General features: G+C 51.6%; 1 protein-coding gene across 2 annotated transcripts; it reads left to right on the top strand.

Moving 5' to 3' along the window:
• The first annotated feature begins 4,418 nt into the window (after positions 1-4,418).
• Positions 4,419-11,482, top strand: RAB5IF (RAB5 interacting factor). Of its 2 annotated transcripts, none has more exons than XM_074920436.1 (4): positions 4,419-4,602; positions 6,946-7,049; positions 8,984-9,113; positions 9,740-11,482. In XM_074920436.1, exons 1-4 carry the CDS (start codon positions 4,474-4,476, stop codon positions 9,779-9,781), a joined length of 405 nt encoding a protein of 134 aa, XP_074776537.1. In that variant the 5' UTR covers positions 4,419-4,473; the 3' UTR covers positions 9,782-11,482. The 2 variants fall into 2 exon arrangements, with proteins under 2 accessions (XP_074776537.1, XP_074776536.1); XM_074920435.1 differs by having other exon boundaries at positions 8,984-9,135; positions 9,734-11,482.
• Positions 11,483-15,510: the final 4,028 nt, after the last annotated feature.

Below are 15,510 nucleotides of genomic sequence, written 5' to 3'. Positions count from 1 at the left end.
CTGCCAGACTTGGGGACATCCTAACCCTGTCCCTGTGCTGCTAGGACAAAATCTGCCAGGGCATTGCCTCCCCCAGGGAGCGGGGAAGCCATGGAGGTCATTCAGCCTTTGCTGGTGGCAGGTGTCCCGTCTGCATCCCCTCCGAAGGACAGTTTGTGCTGGAGGGGGAATCAGGAGCCAGCCAAACGTGGAGATGGGGTGGAAAAGGCCACCAAGCGCCGTGCTGGGGCAGACTCAAGCCAGGAAGAGCTCAGAGCCTTTGCCATGCCCAAGATCTGGCCAGGGAAGTCCCAAGAAGGTTTGGCTTTTTAATAAAAATGTAAGGAAAGAGAAAAAAGAAAGAAGAAAAAGAATAAATCCCAAGAGTCAGATTGAACTCCCACTCCGTGGCTAGTCTCAGGTTTTTCTGTGCTGGAGGAAAGGCCTGGCCTCAGCCGTGTACAGGTGGTCCCCAGGAGCCTGGCAGGAGGCAGGTCCCCCCTTTAGCCCCTCTGGGGTGGCCACTATCCCTCACCAAGCCCCAGTTCCTCACCAGTGGGCAGGTGTCAGGCCGGTCCTGGGGTCTAGAACTGGCGAAGAGGGGCAGTATGGACGTGGAGCTCCTTGCAGGCTTTGCAGCCTCTGAAGTTACGTGCACAGAAGGGGCTGATGTTGTGCTGCTTTGCACAGACCCTCGGGCTCTCCTTTGAGCCCCATCCAGCCCTTCCACCTTCCCCTGACTGTGCCCAGGGCTCCCCACGTAATCCTTCTACTTCCACATGCCTGCCAATACACATCCCTTACCAGGGGCCTGTCTGTACCCCTGTGTCATCCTCTGGCACCTTTCCTGCCTCCTTGTCATTCTTTCAAGACCCAATTTAATTTGCTTTTCTCTCTGAACAGTGGGTCAGGCAATGGAGGCGGAGTAAAACAAGACAGTTTTTCTTGTAGCGTGTGAATTTTAGATTAGTTCACTGGTCCAGGTGTCTCATCACCATGCAAGCGCTTCCACCCCTGCAAAGTGGCCCGGGGCAGAAGCACGGAGCTGGGGACAATGCCTAGGACAGAGCCTGAAGTCCTGGAAGAGATCAGCCCTGGCGTCCAGTGGCAGTCACCTCCCACGCTCAGTGACCGTGTCCATCACAGAACGGAGGGCACGAAGCAGGAGGGGGGCTGCCATGCTCCAAGCACCTGAGGAGCACCCTGGGAGCGAGGCTGGAGCTGGGACATGTGAGACCCAGCCCCTCAGTGAAGGGCCCTGTCATCGTGGGGGTGTCAGAGGCAAAGGTCCTGTCGGAGATACAGCAATGACCCCCCACTGCGCGTCCCCTTCCTGCTGATGCAACATGAGTCCATTGACTGGACCAGCCTTTGGATTGTGGCAAATGCTCAAGGGGTTGGACATGTGCTCAAGGGCCTGATAGCTGGAGCAGGGCAAGACACTTCTGAAGTCCAAAACTATTTGCCTAACCTGTATTTAAATTACATGGACCCTCTGGAAGTGACTGGAAGTCTGGGACAAGGACTCATCTGCCTGCTCCCCTCTGTGATAACCACACATGGCTCAGGTAGGTCCAGCCTACTCCTGAAGGTTCCCAGGTCCTGCTGAAATCAACAGCAAGGTCGCTGCTACTGAAGTATTTAGTGCTGTGAACAGCGAGCAGCTGGGCTCCTGAGATGCTCAGCATGTCACGCATTTGCTCGTTTGTGCAACAGAAATGCAGGACCTTGGGCCCAGGGTTTGTTAATGGGGAAAAGAAACAGTGAAGCTCACGCTGGGTCAGCACCAGCATGGATGTGCATGGGCAAGCGAGGAAGGAATGGCTCCCTACAAGGTATCTTTGCAGGACTCAGGCCTCACCACCACCAGCAAGGTTCACTGCAGGATCAAGGTCTTCCAGCAACGCCATGAGTAGCCCCAGCACTGCCGAGCTGAGCGGCTCATCACGCAGCCCACCAGAAGGAGGAATCCAGACCCACACCCACGCACAGACAGGAAATTCCATCATTTATCATCACAATATTCATCCAAGAGTTTCAATCTATGTCCAGCTTTACATCTGAAATGTTCATGAGAGAAACAGTCTATGACTTTTCTCCAGTCTCCCAGTTATAACAGAGTCGTAGAATAGTTTAGTTTGGAAGAAATTTCTGGACATCATCTGGTCTGAACCCCTGCTCAAAGCAGGATCAACTTTGAGGTTAGGTCCAATTCCAAAGTTGCATCAGGTTGGTTAGAGTCAGATCACTGATTTTTTGAGTATGTCCAAGAGGATATTGGTCAACCTTTTGCACTGTTTTATCACCCTCAGTGTGAGCAAATTCTCCTAATATTTAATGGGAATTTGCCCACCTGCCCACATAAACACACCCTGAGGAGGATAATAGTGAATCAGCCTCAACCAAACACCCTGCCCACCCCATGCTGAAGAAGTAATTCCCAACATGTTTTTTCGTGAGGAATGCAACTGGTTTAAGTTGAAAACCATTCCTCTTGTAAGGCAAGAATATAAAAATACAGTCAAATCTTTAGGACTCCGCATGTAATTATTTTCTTTGCATACATTCCAAGAACATAATTTCTGCAGACGGCAATGCTTGTCTGCTGCAATGCCTGCTCAAATAAACAGAGATAACAAGCTGTAGTGACCCGCACAACTGTGTTTTATTTTAAAGGCTCTCCCACTCCAAACACCTTCAGTCCTGCAGCCAGGAAGGAACTATGGAGAGTCTCGGAAGTGTGGATTTTGACCAGCCAGCACAGCTTGCACGGCCCAGCACCAGGTGCTGCTGTGCGTGCATGTGGGGGTGCGAGGGGCTGTTCCCTCACCCATCCAAGGGTGCAAGAACAATGATTGGATGAGGGAAACGCTGTGTCTACCTGGATTTTCGAAAAGCATTCGACACAGTTCCCCATAGGATTCTCATAGAAAAACTGTCTGCCCATGGCCTGGATGAGCGAATGGTCTGCTGGGTCAAGCACTGACTGGCTGGCTGGTCCCAGAGAGGGGTGGTCAGTGGAGCTAAATCCAGCTAGCGGCCGGTCACAAGTGGTGACCTCCGGGCTCAGTGTTGGGACCATTTCGGATCAACATCTTTATTGATGATCTTGATAAGGACACAGAGTGGATCATCAGTAAATTTGCAGATGGCACCAAGTGAAGCGGGAGTGTCGATCTGCATGAGGACAGGGAGGCTCTGCAGAGAGACCTGGATAGATTGGATCGGTGGCCAACGTCAATGGGATGAGCTTCAACAAGGCCAAGTGCCAGGTCCTGCCCTTGGGCCACAACCACCCCCTGCATGGCTACAGGCTCGGGGAGGGGTGGCTGGAGCTGTCTGGGAGAGAAGGGTCTGGGGGTTCTCAGTGACAAGCAGATGAGCATGAGCCGGCAGTGAGCCCAGGTGGCCAAGGAAGCCAACGACATCCTGGCTTCTATTAGAAATAGCGTGACCAGCAGAATCAGGGAGGTGACAGTCCCCCTGTGCTCTGCACTGGGGAGGCCACACCTGGAGCGTTGTGTCCAGTTTTGGGCACCTCAATACGAGAGAGATCTCGAGGGGCTGGAGCGAGGGCAGAGGAGGGCAACGAGGCTGGGGAAGGGCCTGGAGAATAAATCCTGTGAGGAGCCAGGGAAGGAGCTGGGAGTGTTCAGTGTGAGGAGGAGGAGGCTGAGGGGAGACCTCATCCCTCTGCAGCTCCCTGAAAGGACATTGCAGAGGGGTTGGTGCTGGTCTCTTCTCACAGGGGATTAGTGACAGAACAAGAGGGAACGGCTTTAAACTGCAACAGGGGAGGGTCAGACTGGACACGAGGAGAAAATGTTTCCCAGACAGAGTGGTCAGAGAGTGGAACAGGCTGCCCAGGGAGGGGGGAGTCCCCATCCCTGGGGGGGTTTCAGGGCCGTTTGGATGAGCTGTGGGGGATGTGGGGTAGGGGAGAACTTTGTAGAGTCGGGCTGAGGGTTGGACTCGATGATCCCGAGGGGCTTTTCCAACATGAATGATTCTGGGATTCTGTGACTTCACGGCCGCTGCCAGCCCAGGCGCTGCCGTCACACCGGGCAGAAGCCGTTCCATCCGCCATATCCGCCCGGGCCCAGCGGCCGGACAGGCCCCGGCCCAGCGCTGCCAGCGGCCTGGCGGAGGGAGCCCGGCCGAGGGGCCGCCCTGCACACCGGGTGTCCCTCCTTGGCCTCCCCCGGGGCCGGGGCTCGCTCGGCGCCGAGGCCGCTCCAGGGTCGGCGGGGGAAGGCCCCACCCCTCACCGGGCCGAGGCTCCGCCCATCCCCGCCCCTCGAGACGAAGCGCGGCGCGCTCCAGCCTGGCCCCTCTCCCCCGCCGTAGGGGGGCGGTGCTCGCCTCTGTCACGTGATCGAATGCCCCGTCACGATTGGCGGAGGGGGGGAGCGGGCGGGCGACGCTGCGCGGCGGCCGCTTCCGGGCCGGCGGCGGGGCCGGAGCGGGGCGGGCGGAGGGAAGGCCCGAAGGAGGATGAGCGGCGCGCGGCGCAGGGAGGAGCCGCCGCACGCGCAGCAGCACGCGGTGGCCAACGGCGGCGCGGCCGGGCGCGGCTCCGTGTGGGGCAAAGCGCTGCGGAGCGACTCCGCCTGGCACGACAAGGTGTGGCCGCGGGGGGTGCCCCGGGGATCTCCCGCCAGGGGCGGGCGCGGGGGGGGCTGCTCTCGCCTGGCGCTCCCGGGGCCGGTCGCTGGCGCCGCTGCCCCGGCCGCGACCTGTCCGCCCGGCCCGGGGCCCTCCGCCGCTTGTCCCCGGGTGTGTGGGCGGGGAAGGCTCCGCCGGCAGGGCCAGAAGCAGCCCCCGCCGCGGGCGGGGCTCTGCGGGGCGCAGGCTTAGGCCGCAGCAGTGCCCGACGCGGCGGCTCCCGCCCCGCTCGGGGCGTGTGGAGCTCCGGCAGCCCTCGAAGGGCCGCGGCAAGGTGCCGGAGAAGCCTCCCCGCGGGTGCCGGGCAGGCGGCTTTTCAGTCTGTTTAAGTACCTCTTGCGGGGGGCGCGGGTGGCTTCGCCGCGCTCCAGCCCGCCTGCGCTTCTCCCCCCGCCCTCGCCCGTCGGGAGGTCGGGTTTCCTCCCCGGGGCGGCCTGCGGCGGCTGGGTGCTGCCGAGCCGCTGGGGAGGCCTCGCAGGTGAGGCCAGGGTGTCACCTGTCAGACATCCTGGGTAAGCACAGCATTCTTCTTTAAATCCAGCTGCAGCTCTCACAACTGGACAGCCGGTGCTCAGTGCTTTTGTGTCCTTCCTTACCCCCAGAACTTGCCCTCCAAGTACTTTCTGAAGGCAGATGTGGCGCATCTGCTGTGCTGTAGCCTACAGCAGACCCGGCTCTTTTCTGCTACTTGGGCGTGGAGCCAAAGCAAACAGAAGCTGCACTTATATTAAGATACCTCAGATAAAGCTGGGGTTTGGATTAATCAAAAATCTACTTTCTGTAATTAAAAGAAAACCAGAAATATATTCTACTTTAAGAAGTTGCATGAAAAATGTATTTGCAAATCCAGCTGACGTGTCACCCCTCAAGGGAAAGGACAGCAGCAAGAAAAAGGCTTGTGAGAGTTTCTCCGTTAGTGTCACAGCATGGGTATGTCATGGTGGTTGTTTAGCCATTTGCAGTCTGCTTTGCTGTTCCTAGCCTCAACGTCTCATTTGCAAGAAGTGATTTGGTTTCTACAGAATTTCATGTGTGTGCTTAACTTGCATGATTTGCTCGCTTGTCAGCAAACCTTCCACGAGTGAGTGAAAGAAACATCAGCCACGGACTTCCTGGTGTTTTTAGCACTAGTGAAACTAGTGAAGCCTTTTTCCCCTGTGCCTATCCTCCATGTGCTGTGATGCTCCTGGGCAGAGCCTCTTCGTGCTGCTGCCCACCAGCACCACACTCACACGGTGCTCTGAGCTCCTGCAGCATCCCGGGTGCTGCTGTATCCCCAGCATGGCCTGGGCACAGGGCCCATGTGCCAGGGACGTCAGCTCCCTGTTTGCTTCCCCCTGTCAGCGTGGAGAAGGTGCAGGCTCTGCCCTGCTTTTCCTGGGGGCACAGACACGAATCTGTGTCACTTTTTTCTTACCAGCTGCTGTTGTGCATGGAACTGGTGGGGCTCTCCTGTGCTCAGCCTCATCCCCCTCTGCCAAACTGGGCAGGAATTTCAGAGTTAGTGAGGGGAGGAACGACGGGCTGTCCCAATGTTTTAATGCAATAGGATGCGAGCTGAAGGCTAAAATGACAGAAATGTAGGGACTGAGAAAAACAGTCATATCTGACATTGATTCTAGTCTTTTACCTCTAGTCAAACAAATTTGCACAGTCTGCAGTAAAATCATGAAGGCCATTGGTGTTTGGGGGGTATGCTGGGAATCCTGTCCTTGGCGAGGCTAGAGAAAAAGTTGCAAGTGAATTTTATTTAAAGTGTGAGTCAGCATTGTCCAGCTGCAATACTTGCCGTTGTATTGGGCCTACAGACAAACAGGCAGGACCACTTCACTGCTGCTCTGGAAGAATGCAGATGCACTTGTAGTGTGTGCGAGAGATGGTTTGTGGTTTGCGGTTTTGGTATGAGTACTGGCTACTGGCAGCGCTTGTTTCTGTATAGGGGAGGGCCTGCCTGGGGCACTGAGAGTGGCTGTAACAGTCTTAAAGCATAAACAGTTCTATAAAAATTCACTGGAATAAAAGTTTTAAAAATTCAATCTTTAGAAAGCAAGGGGACTAGATAGTTGTTCACCTCTGCAGTTAGCCCATTGGAAGACAAAGCCTGTATTTAATTTGGAAGCAGAGAAGTGGAGGGTGCGTGATGCCGTAAGCTGCTTTCATCTGCTCTGAGTACAGTATCTTATACTTTGAATGGAAAACTAAGAATTCGGCGTGTTAGATTTTCACCTGTTAATTGCATGATGTTTTAAAAAAAGGAAACTTAGTAAATACTAAAAACTTTCTTGTGCTTTATCTCTTCAGGACGAGTTTTTAGATGTGATCTACTGGTTCCGGCAGATCATTGCAGTTATTTTGGGAATCATCTGGGGAGTAGTTCCACTGAAGGGATTCGTGGGAATAGCAGTGTAAGGTTTATTTCTTTTTCTGTCTCATGTACTTTCCCACATTTGGACTTTACTTGATGTGTGGTTTAAAGTTGTGCTATAAACAATGGGCTGGCCAAATGCAGTCTCTGTCTGCTGTGCATCTTAAAGCCAGCGTTGCATTCCTGACTGTTATTTGTCTTCAAATTCATATAAATCATAACATGCCTTCATCAGCCTTTTTCTCTCTCCTCAGCCTGGTTAATGCTTTTTAAAATCATTATTTATTTTATTATTATTAAAGGGGGCTGGGGTAGAAGGAGGGAACAAGAGGGCTTGTGAAGAGGCATGTGTGAATAGGGGCTGTGAGTGTGGTGCCTAGTGTGGCCACCTGAGGGGTAAGGCCCATGGAGGGGAAGGTGTGGTCATCCTTCTCTTTGAGTCAGGAGCCCTCCTCAAAGAGGAGGTTCTGTTAGTAGACAAGAGGGGCGTCTTCTCTTTGGAAAGGAGAAGGTTTCTTCCAAACACCAAAGACCGTAGTTCACAAGCAGGCAAAGTGGCACCGTTGTCAGTGCCTCTGCAGTGCTCCCAGCTTGCTCAAGTTGCTCTTCCAGCCATGATGTGTGGGGAGGGCAGTGCCCAGCAGGGTGTGTACACTGAGATGTGGGATTCGCGTCACCTCCCAGCAGGTGTCCAAAGGCTGCAATGAGCACTCAGTTATGAAATAAAAACTTGTTTGGCCCTGGCATGTGCCTGAAAGCCTCTGGAGGGACACCAGAGATGGGAAACAGCCCTGCTCTCTGAACACCAGGTGTGGGAAGATGCCGTGTCTGCTCTGGGGACTCTGCAAATGTCTCTGCCTAGACAAGGTCTCCTCGTGAAGCTCACAACCCCACAGCTCTTCTTGGGCAAAATTGACTTACTATCTTGTACCTCCTTCTGAGTGTCCTGGCTGTGGCAAGAAAGTGGAGGGAATAGCAGCAAGTGTCTCTAAGAAAAAAAGAATTTGAAATTTAGGGATAAGGGGCTGTAAAGGAACTCAATAGCTACATGCAAACAGTTAAATCTAACATATTCCCCGTAGCAGATGTGGAGTAGCTGAGAAGCATTGTTCTTACTTAGTCATTCATTAATTCACAAGGCACCTTCAGCCACCTAAACCAATTCCTGTGCTAAATGTTAATAAAAGTCATTTGGTGTACAGTGGAAAAACTAAAAACCTCTAGAACCGTGTGCATGGTTTCTGTGGTGTACAGCTGCTCACAGCTTACTGCTGGTCACTGAACTTGTGTGTATGTCTTCCCATATTGCTCCTCCTATCAGCCGTCTTTCCAGGACGTGTACCTGTCACTTCCCAGGTTGCCCCAGCCCTAAGCTGGGGTGGGGTAAAGCCAAACGTATTGAATGACAAACAGATCACATTTTTTTCTCTCCATTGCAGTGTAATTGCTGGCACAGACTATAGAGCAGTAAGAGTTGTCTCAAGTTGAACTCCAGTGCTTTGGCTCTCATCTCTAAGTCACTGCATTTGGTCATGGGATGCCAGCAGGGATCTAACTGAGCATAAAGTCTAACAGTGTTCCCTCTTAGCAGCCTCAAAATCAAGTAGCACACACGAGGAAATTGGATTCTGTCTGGGAGCAGGACTGCAGCTGATCTGCAGGATAGGAAAACTTTCAGGGTTTGCAGATCTGATACCTCCAGCTTTTGACTACAGCCTGTTGAGCCTTACTAGGAGTAGGCTGTGCCTTGAGAGGTGACCTTCACCCAAACGTAGCATACTATGGCAAGCTGACCTGGAGATGGTCTTCTGAGGAAGTAACTGAGCTGCCTGGGAAGTGTTGCAGGAACAGTGTTCCTCTTTGCTGCTTCTCTGCTGCAGAAGGAAGACTTTTCACTGCCACGTTGCTGAATGGCATGTTGGATACCTGCACCATGTATAGCTGAAATGACTGGTCCTAATATCTTTCTTCCAGATTCTGCCTGATCAATGCTGGTGTTCTATACCTCTACTTCAGTAGCTTCCAGCAGATAGATGAGGAGGAGTATGGTGGGACGTGGGAGCTAACGAAGGAAGGATTCATGACATCTTTTGCACTGTTTCTGGTAATACCTCTTGCTTCCTTTAAGTTGATTAGTGAATTGTGTTGGTATGCTTTCTGAGGGCAAAGACCTGGGAGAAAAGCAGGTGATGTGATGCACTGATAGGAGACATGTGTTAACATCATCTAATAAGTGGAGTTGATTGGGAAAGAAAATATCAAAATCTGATGGCTACTGGCTATTAATGCCTGGGATTTCTCTGTAGGATGTAGGAACAGGCAGCTATACTTCTGCAGCTACCATTGAACTTTTATGTCTTCCCCCCCCCCTCTGTCCCAGGTGTCCTGGTGGAGTTTCATCTAGAGCTAGTTACACTCAAACTGGTGTTTTGGATGTCTTTGTTTTTCCCTTGCTCTTCTCCCCCAGGTCTCTGAATATGCTCAGCACTTGGTTTGGTGTTTTGAAATCACTAGAGGGACTGCAGTGAAGTTTTAATGTGGAGAGGCTGGTCACCCCAGAAAGCAAGCAGGTTGAATGCCACCATTTGTGGCATGCGGTGATCCTAACATCTCTCCGAGACCATCGTAAAGCTGGAATTCAGTCCCCAGTCCTCTATTGAGAGCTCCTTTTCCATATCTGAACCTTCTCCAGAGGCATCAAAATAACCTTCACTTCCTTTTTCTCCACAGGTTGTTTGGATAATCTTCTATACTGCCATCCACTATGATTGACACAGTCTGCAGCTTTTGCCTGTTAAATCAATCGTCAGTAAATCGAGAAGGTTTTGATAAATCATAGTCTTTTGTGGACTGGTGGGAAGATGAGATAAATCAACTCCCTTCTGTACCAGTGGTCTGATTAGCCTGGAAGAGCCCCATCTCTTCTGCTGAAGAAGTCTGTCTCGGTTTTATATACCCAATAATTGTTGGAACTATTAAAAAGCCATTGGAATTTTTGGAAGTGGTTCAAGACTGTTCAAATTTGGAACTTTCTGTGACTCTAGCCAGTAACTCTATCAAACTCCTGTGTGCTGATGGTTGAATCTGTTAATTTAATGTATGTATGCCCTTCTGTTTGAAATCTGTCATTAAATCCTGATTTGTCTTCCATTGTTGTCCTTTAGACAAACAAGTTTTTAAAAAGCAGTTGTAGGGTATGTGGGAGGCACTGCAGCATCCAGGATATGAGTGGCTGTCCTTAGCATGTTTTTGTAGTAATCAGATCTGATTTAAGCAAACCGTGTTGTTATCATTTCTAATATTAGTTTTACTTGCAAATCAGTTGTTTACCAGAACTTTTAAATGGTCTTTACCGAAGACAAATTTTTAAGCAATTTTGCTAGAAAGAATTGTGATTCATTTGGTTAACGATGGTGTGTTCAGCAGGCTTAGAAACTCTGCTGCATTCTGCTAGCCTGACTACTGAGTTGCCATCACATACCTCAGAGCTTAGTAGTCTCAAAGGACAGTCATTCTGGAGATTCCCTTTTAAATATTAAGCATTTAAATGCTTTTTTTTTAAGGTCTTGAATTCAACTGCTCCTTGTTAATAAATGCAGGAGACTAAGACATAATTGAGGCAGCTATTATCTTAAATGCAGGATTTCTAACTTGCAAATCAGGCAAAGTACATAGCCTCTGGTTTGTGAGGTGCTCTTTATGAGCTGATCACTTCATAGCTCAGTTCCTCCCTAGTCATGCCCTTTTTGTGCATCAATGGGGAGTCTCTGCTTTAAGATATTTTTAAGGATGTGTCTTTCAGAAATAGTTATTGGGAAACACGCACAGTCCTTGTTATTGTCAGAGGACCTTGTAGTCTTGTTGCCATGTAGTCCTTGCTTTTCTAAACAACAGCTCAGGCATCCAAAGGAGTCCTGACCTAAAGCTGCCTTATAGTGAGGAGCTGATAATTTTAGTGTGCTCTTGCTGAAAGTCTGCATTGTTTCCTTGCTGATAGAAGTCCAACAGCCTGGTTCTCTCATGTGAGTATGCAAAGCCAGGGATCTAAATCTCTTAAGTGCTGAGCTTGGGCTCCAGAACTGCCCACTGGTGCAGGCCTCCGTTCTTACCAGGGAAAATGCTGTCTGTTCTTGGTGGAGAAAGCACACTTGGCTATTTTAGGCCCTTGGGATGCCAAGGGAAGAGTGCCATAGCAGGCAGCTTCTGCTACTTGTGAGTTGCCAATTTAAGTAAGTGATCTCAAATTTCATATTTTCTCCTCCCCATCTCCAAACTTGCTCAGTCTTCTAGTCTGATACTTTCTATTCCTCTCCTTTTCATCTGAAAGCATCAATTTCCCACAAGAATTGCATAGCCTGCTACTTCTAGGTCACCCTTTCCTATTGGCTTTTTTTTGCATCTTAGCTACTTACATCCATCAGTAAAATCATTGTATACTTGAAATGGTCTAATAAATGTCACCTGGATAATCCACTGCGCAGCTTCTGTATCCTCTCGTCTTTGAAATTTTGTAAAATGATGGGAGTGTGGGATTCCTTTGAGTTTTATTTTTGGTAAATATCTAAGCCAGCAGCTCTTTGGGATTCTCGGGTCTCTTGTGCTGCAGGCTTGAGTCCTGCACTTTTAGAAGGGGCCAGAAGCATTTGTAGTGGAAGTAGTAGCTAATGTTTAGATCCATGCTTTAATGGGTGGTTAAGCCAAACATTGCCTCTGTGTAAGCTGTTCTGCTTCTTCAGCAGCTGCCCCTGCCCCATGACATGCTCATGGCAGAAGCACTGCTGCGTTGCAGGGTGCCTAAGTCTGGGCCAGAGCAGGACTTCAATAACTGCTGTAAAATGTGCAGAGCTGGAGAGTTACTTACCTGCACCTTTGTTTTACTCCTTGCCTGCCTGCCTGCAGTCCCACCAGCTGAGTTTCTTGGAAGTTCTCTACAGTTCTAGTGGCTGGCAGCTGAGGCAGAACCAGAGTTGAGGAGCATCACGACTCTCTGCAGAAGAGACACTGGTCTCCTCAAGGCTCCTGGTAAGCTAGTGATTGCAGTTGCTCAGCTGCAAGCTTTTAACCTCTTGAGGTTTCTGTTTTAAGGGGTGCCTCAATGGCTAGAAGCAGGTATCCCTAGTGCTGATCACCAAGAGAACTTAAAGCTATGGCATCTGCTCCTGAAGAAATGAGGCTCATTTTAAGAAGCTCAAGGGGATGTGGCATCCCGTAGAATGGAGCTGAGCATCTTATAATGATGAGCACTGTAAAAACAAGGGGGTTTTGCAGAGACGAGAGAGATTGACATAGGGATGATGTAGCAGGGAGTGTGCAGTTGAGTGCTAGGAGGACAGAAGAGCAGCAGCTGACCGTAACAGGGACTGCACTGCGGGAACAGGGGCTTGGGCAGCACCTCTGTGGCACAATGTGCATGTTTGTTCCATGCTCTTCTCTCCTTGAAGGGCAGGGGACTAAACCAGTGGCTGGTGCGGGGTCTGCACCGTGATGGGGCAGTGACTCAGAACAAAGCCTTTCCTGCACTGGAGAGCTGAGCTGTGGGAGCCACAGCTGTCAGGAGGCTGCATGGGGTCTGCAGGAGAAGAGGCTGTACAGCCTGCAGGTTCTGGGAAGCTCACTGCTAGCTGCACACCTGGAGGAACATTGCTTTGGCTTTCAGGAAAAAGCCAGTTCCTATCAGGAATGACGGTGAGATATTCCCTGGCCTAACCTTGCTGTGAGGAGAGGAGCAAGTGTGTTCTGGTGTGGAACTGGCAGAGAAATTTCTTGCGGTCTTTCTTGGGCTTCAAGCATAGTATCTGTTAAAACTTTAAAGTTATTTTTGGTGTTAAAGGGGAAAAACAGCATGGGTGCAAAGATGTGCTAACAGGTGTTGGGAGGTGGCAGGGCTGGGCATCTTGTGTCTTGGCAACATCAGTTGTCAGACCCAAGTGAAAGCAGCTGCTGCCCACTGCAGGGTGGCTCTGCAGTGGTGAAGGCTGGGCATGCAGCATGATGTAAATTTGTTACCTGTGGTTTTGGTCCAGCAAGGGAAAGCTGCGGATGTCACTTGTCTTTAACAGTGCTTGGGATGTCCTTAAAGCAAGTGGTGCCTGTTGGGGCTAGGGACACACCACTGAGGAACCTCTGTCCCTCTGTGGAGGTGTCATCACCTCTGCATTTCCAAGCTGATGAAGGCTCTGCTCACAATTGCTGAGACTCAGCTGCCTGCAGGTGACAGAGCTAATTGGGTTTGGTTTGTCGGAAACACAAGAGTAGCAGAGGCTGGATTGATCTGGGGCAAGCAGAGTCTCTAAAACCCAAGAAGCATGAAGCAGAGCTTTGTCTTCAAGCACACATGTATCTTACAGCTGGGTATAGTGCTTGCTGAGACCTTCTGGGACAGCAGTGTCCCTGCCCACACTTTCTAGGGTGTTTCATTTCAAGGACATCTGTTAATAATCCTCCAGGCAAATGGGTGGAGGAGGATGCAGTATACACAAAGCTTCTGGCCTTGGAGTAGCTGCTTTGGTGGGGAAGGGACCACCTGCAGCTACTGGGTATGGGAAGACTGGAGAGATGTCTGAAAATGGAGCAGGCTGAGACTGGCTTGTAAAAGCTAAACTATCCTCACAAGAGTATTTAGTTAATAACTAAATAAATAGAGCCCATTATGCCCTTGGGCTGCTGGAGGGCACTAGCAAAACCTTGCCACTGCCAGAGTAAAGAAAGGTTTACATCCCCCTGAATTATGAAGCACTGAGTGAGCTAGTGGAGCTGTTAATGCAGGGAAGAGCAGGGGGCATTAGCTGGCTTGTTGGCAGATGAGAAAATAGGACACGTACCTGTCAGGTGAGACTTCCCCAGAGCCAAACAGCTCAACACGCTCTGTCTCCTACAACAGCATTATGTCCAAAATAGATCAGGCAGAGGATGGATTTTTCAGATCTGGCAGCCAAACAGCCAAGCACGTGTTCCAAGCTGAGAGGGAGAGGTTGGTGTCCTTGCGGGGGGAAGTAATTTGCACAACCCTGTAGCATTTTGTTCAGCCCAGAATGAAACAACCTCTTCCATCTGCCGGTTATTTTACTGGCGTTTTTTAGGTCAACCTGTGAAACAAGCGTAGGGGGAAAATATTAAATTTTTCAGCCAGTTTGATTTCAGAAATGTCTGTGTAAAGCAGGCCTCCCTCGTTGTATGTATTTCAATCAGAACTCTGCGAAATGGGAGCTGTTGGTAACCATAGCTCAGGTTTGCCCCAGGCACGGCTGGGTCTGTGGCCCCAGCTGAGGCTCTGCCTGCACCCATCTGGCTCCGTGCTGGGCACTGCGCTGCCTGGCAGCCTCAGCCTGTCCCCGTACACCCGTGGGTGCTGCTGCAGCAAGCAGCAGTGAGAGCCACATGTGCCAGGGCTGAGCCTGCCCAGCTGCACCTGCAAACCTGCTGCGGGGGGACCTCTATCTTCAGCTCCCACCTCCAGATGGCCACGCGATGAGGCTGGTGAAGGGTCTGGAGAACAAAACCTGTGAGGAGCCAGTGAAGCTGCTGGGAGTGTTCAGTGTGAGGAGGAGGAGGCTGAGGGGAGACCTCATCCCTCTGCAGCTCCCTGAAAGGACATTGCAGAGGGGTTGGTGCTGGTCTCTTCTCACAGGGGATTAGTGACAGAACAAGAGGGAACGGCTTTAAACTGCAACAGGGGAGGGTCAGACTGGACACGAGGAGAAAATGTTTCCCGGACAGAGTGGTCAGAGTGGAACAGGCTGCCCAGGGAGGGGGGGGGAGTCCCCATCCCTGGGGGTGTTTAAGGGTCGTTTGGATGAGCTGTGGGGGATGTGGGGTAAGGGAGAACTTCGTAGAGTCGGGCTGAGGGTTGGACTCGATGATCCCGAGGGGCTTTTCCAACATGAATGATTCTGTGAGAGGTCCATGTTGGAAGGCCGAGCTGGCTGTGAGAGAGAACACACCAGCCTGCTTTGGGTCACGGCGTCCCTTGCCCATGGTCTCCCATGGGGGGCTGGACCCCACCTGCTGCTGCAGCAGTGGGTGAAAGGGTGGTAGGTGAGCCCCCCCCGCCCCTCAGCACGTGCTAGAGGTTTGCTTCAATATGCAAAGACACAAAGTACGTGCAGGTCACTTAGAAACTGTGAAGAACATGGTGGTGATTCGTGTTAAAAATACAATGACTTGAATATGAGGAGCACGGGTGCTGCTGGAAGTTATTTTCTGGTTCTGCCTCTGCATTTATAACAAAACTTCCAGTCTCTGGAGACGGGATTGAGAAATCTCTGATCCTGGAGGCCTGGCCTGGAGCGCCGGTGCCCCGCTTTGCGTGGGGCCGGGGGGATCCACACGCTGCCCCGTCCCTCCGCCTCTGACCCAGCCGAGGGGGGGCTCAGCGCCACCGGCCCTTCTCCCGGGCCCCTCGGACACGGGCAGCGCGGAGGGGACCGCGCCCGGGGGTGGCTTTGGCCTCCGGCCCGCGCAGGCCGCGCCCAACGCTCCCTCGGCAGGCCCCGCCGCGGGGA

Source organism: Athene noctua, chromosome 16, assembly GCF_965140245.1.
Source record: "Athene noctua chromosome 16, bAthNoc1.hap1.1, whole genome shotgun sequence".
NCBI classification, from domain to species: Eukaryota; Metazoa; Chordata; class Aves; order Strigiformes; family Strigidae; genus Athene; species Athene noctua.
This window is presented reverse-complemented; position numbering and strand designations above follow the sequence as displayed.

What these genes read in the sequence shown, in the direction of transcription:
- RAB5IF (XM_074920435.1), top strand. Translation starts at nt 4,474, where the DNA reads ATGAGCGGCGCGCGGCGCAGGGAGGAGCCGCCGCACGCGCAGCAGCAC. An exon ending in ACTCCGCCTGGCACGACAAG is followed by an intron (nt 4,603 to 6,945) that starts GTGTGGCCGCGG and finishes TTATCTCTTCAG; the next exon opens with GACGAGTTTTTAGATGTGAT. An exon ending in GGATTCGTGGGAATAGCAGT is followed by an intron (nt 7,050 to 8,983) that starts GTAAGGTTTATT and finishes TCTTTCTTCCAG; the next exon opens with ATTCTGCCTGATCAATGCTG.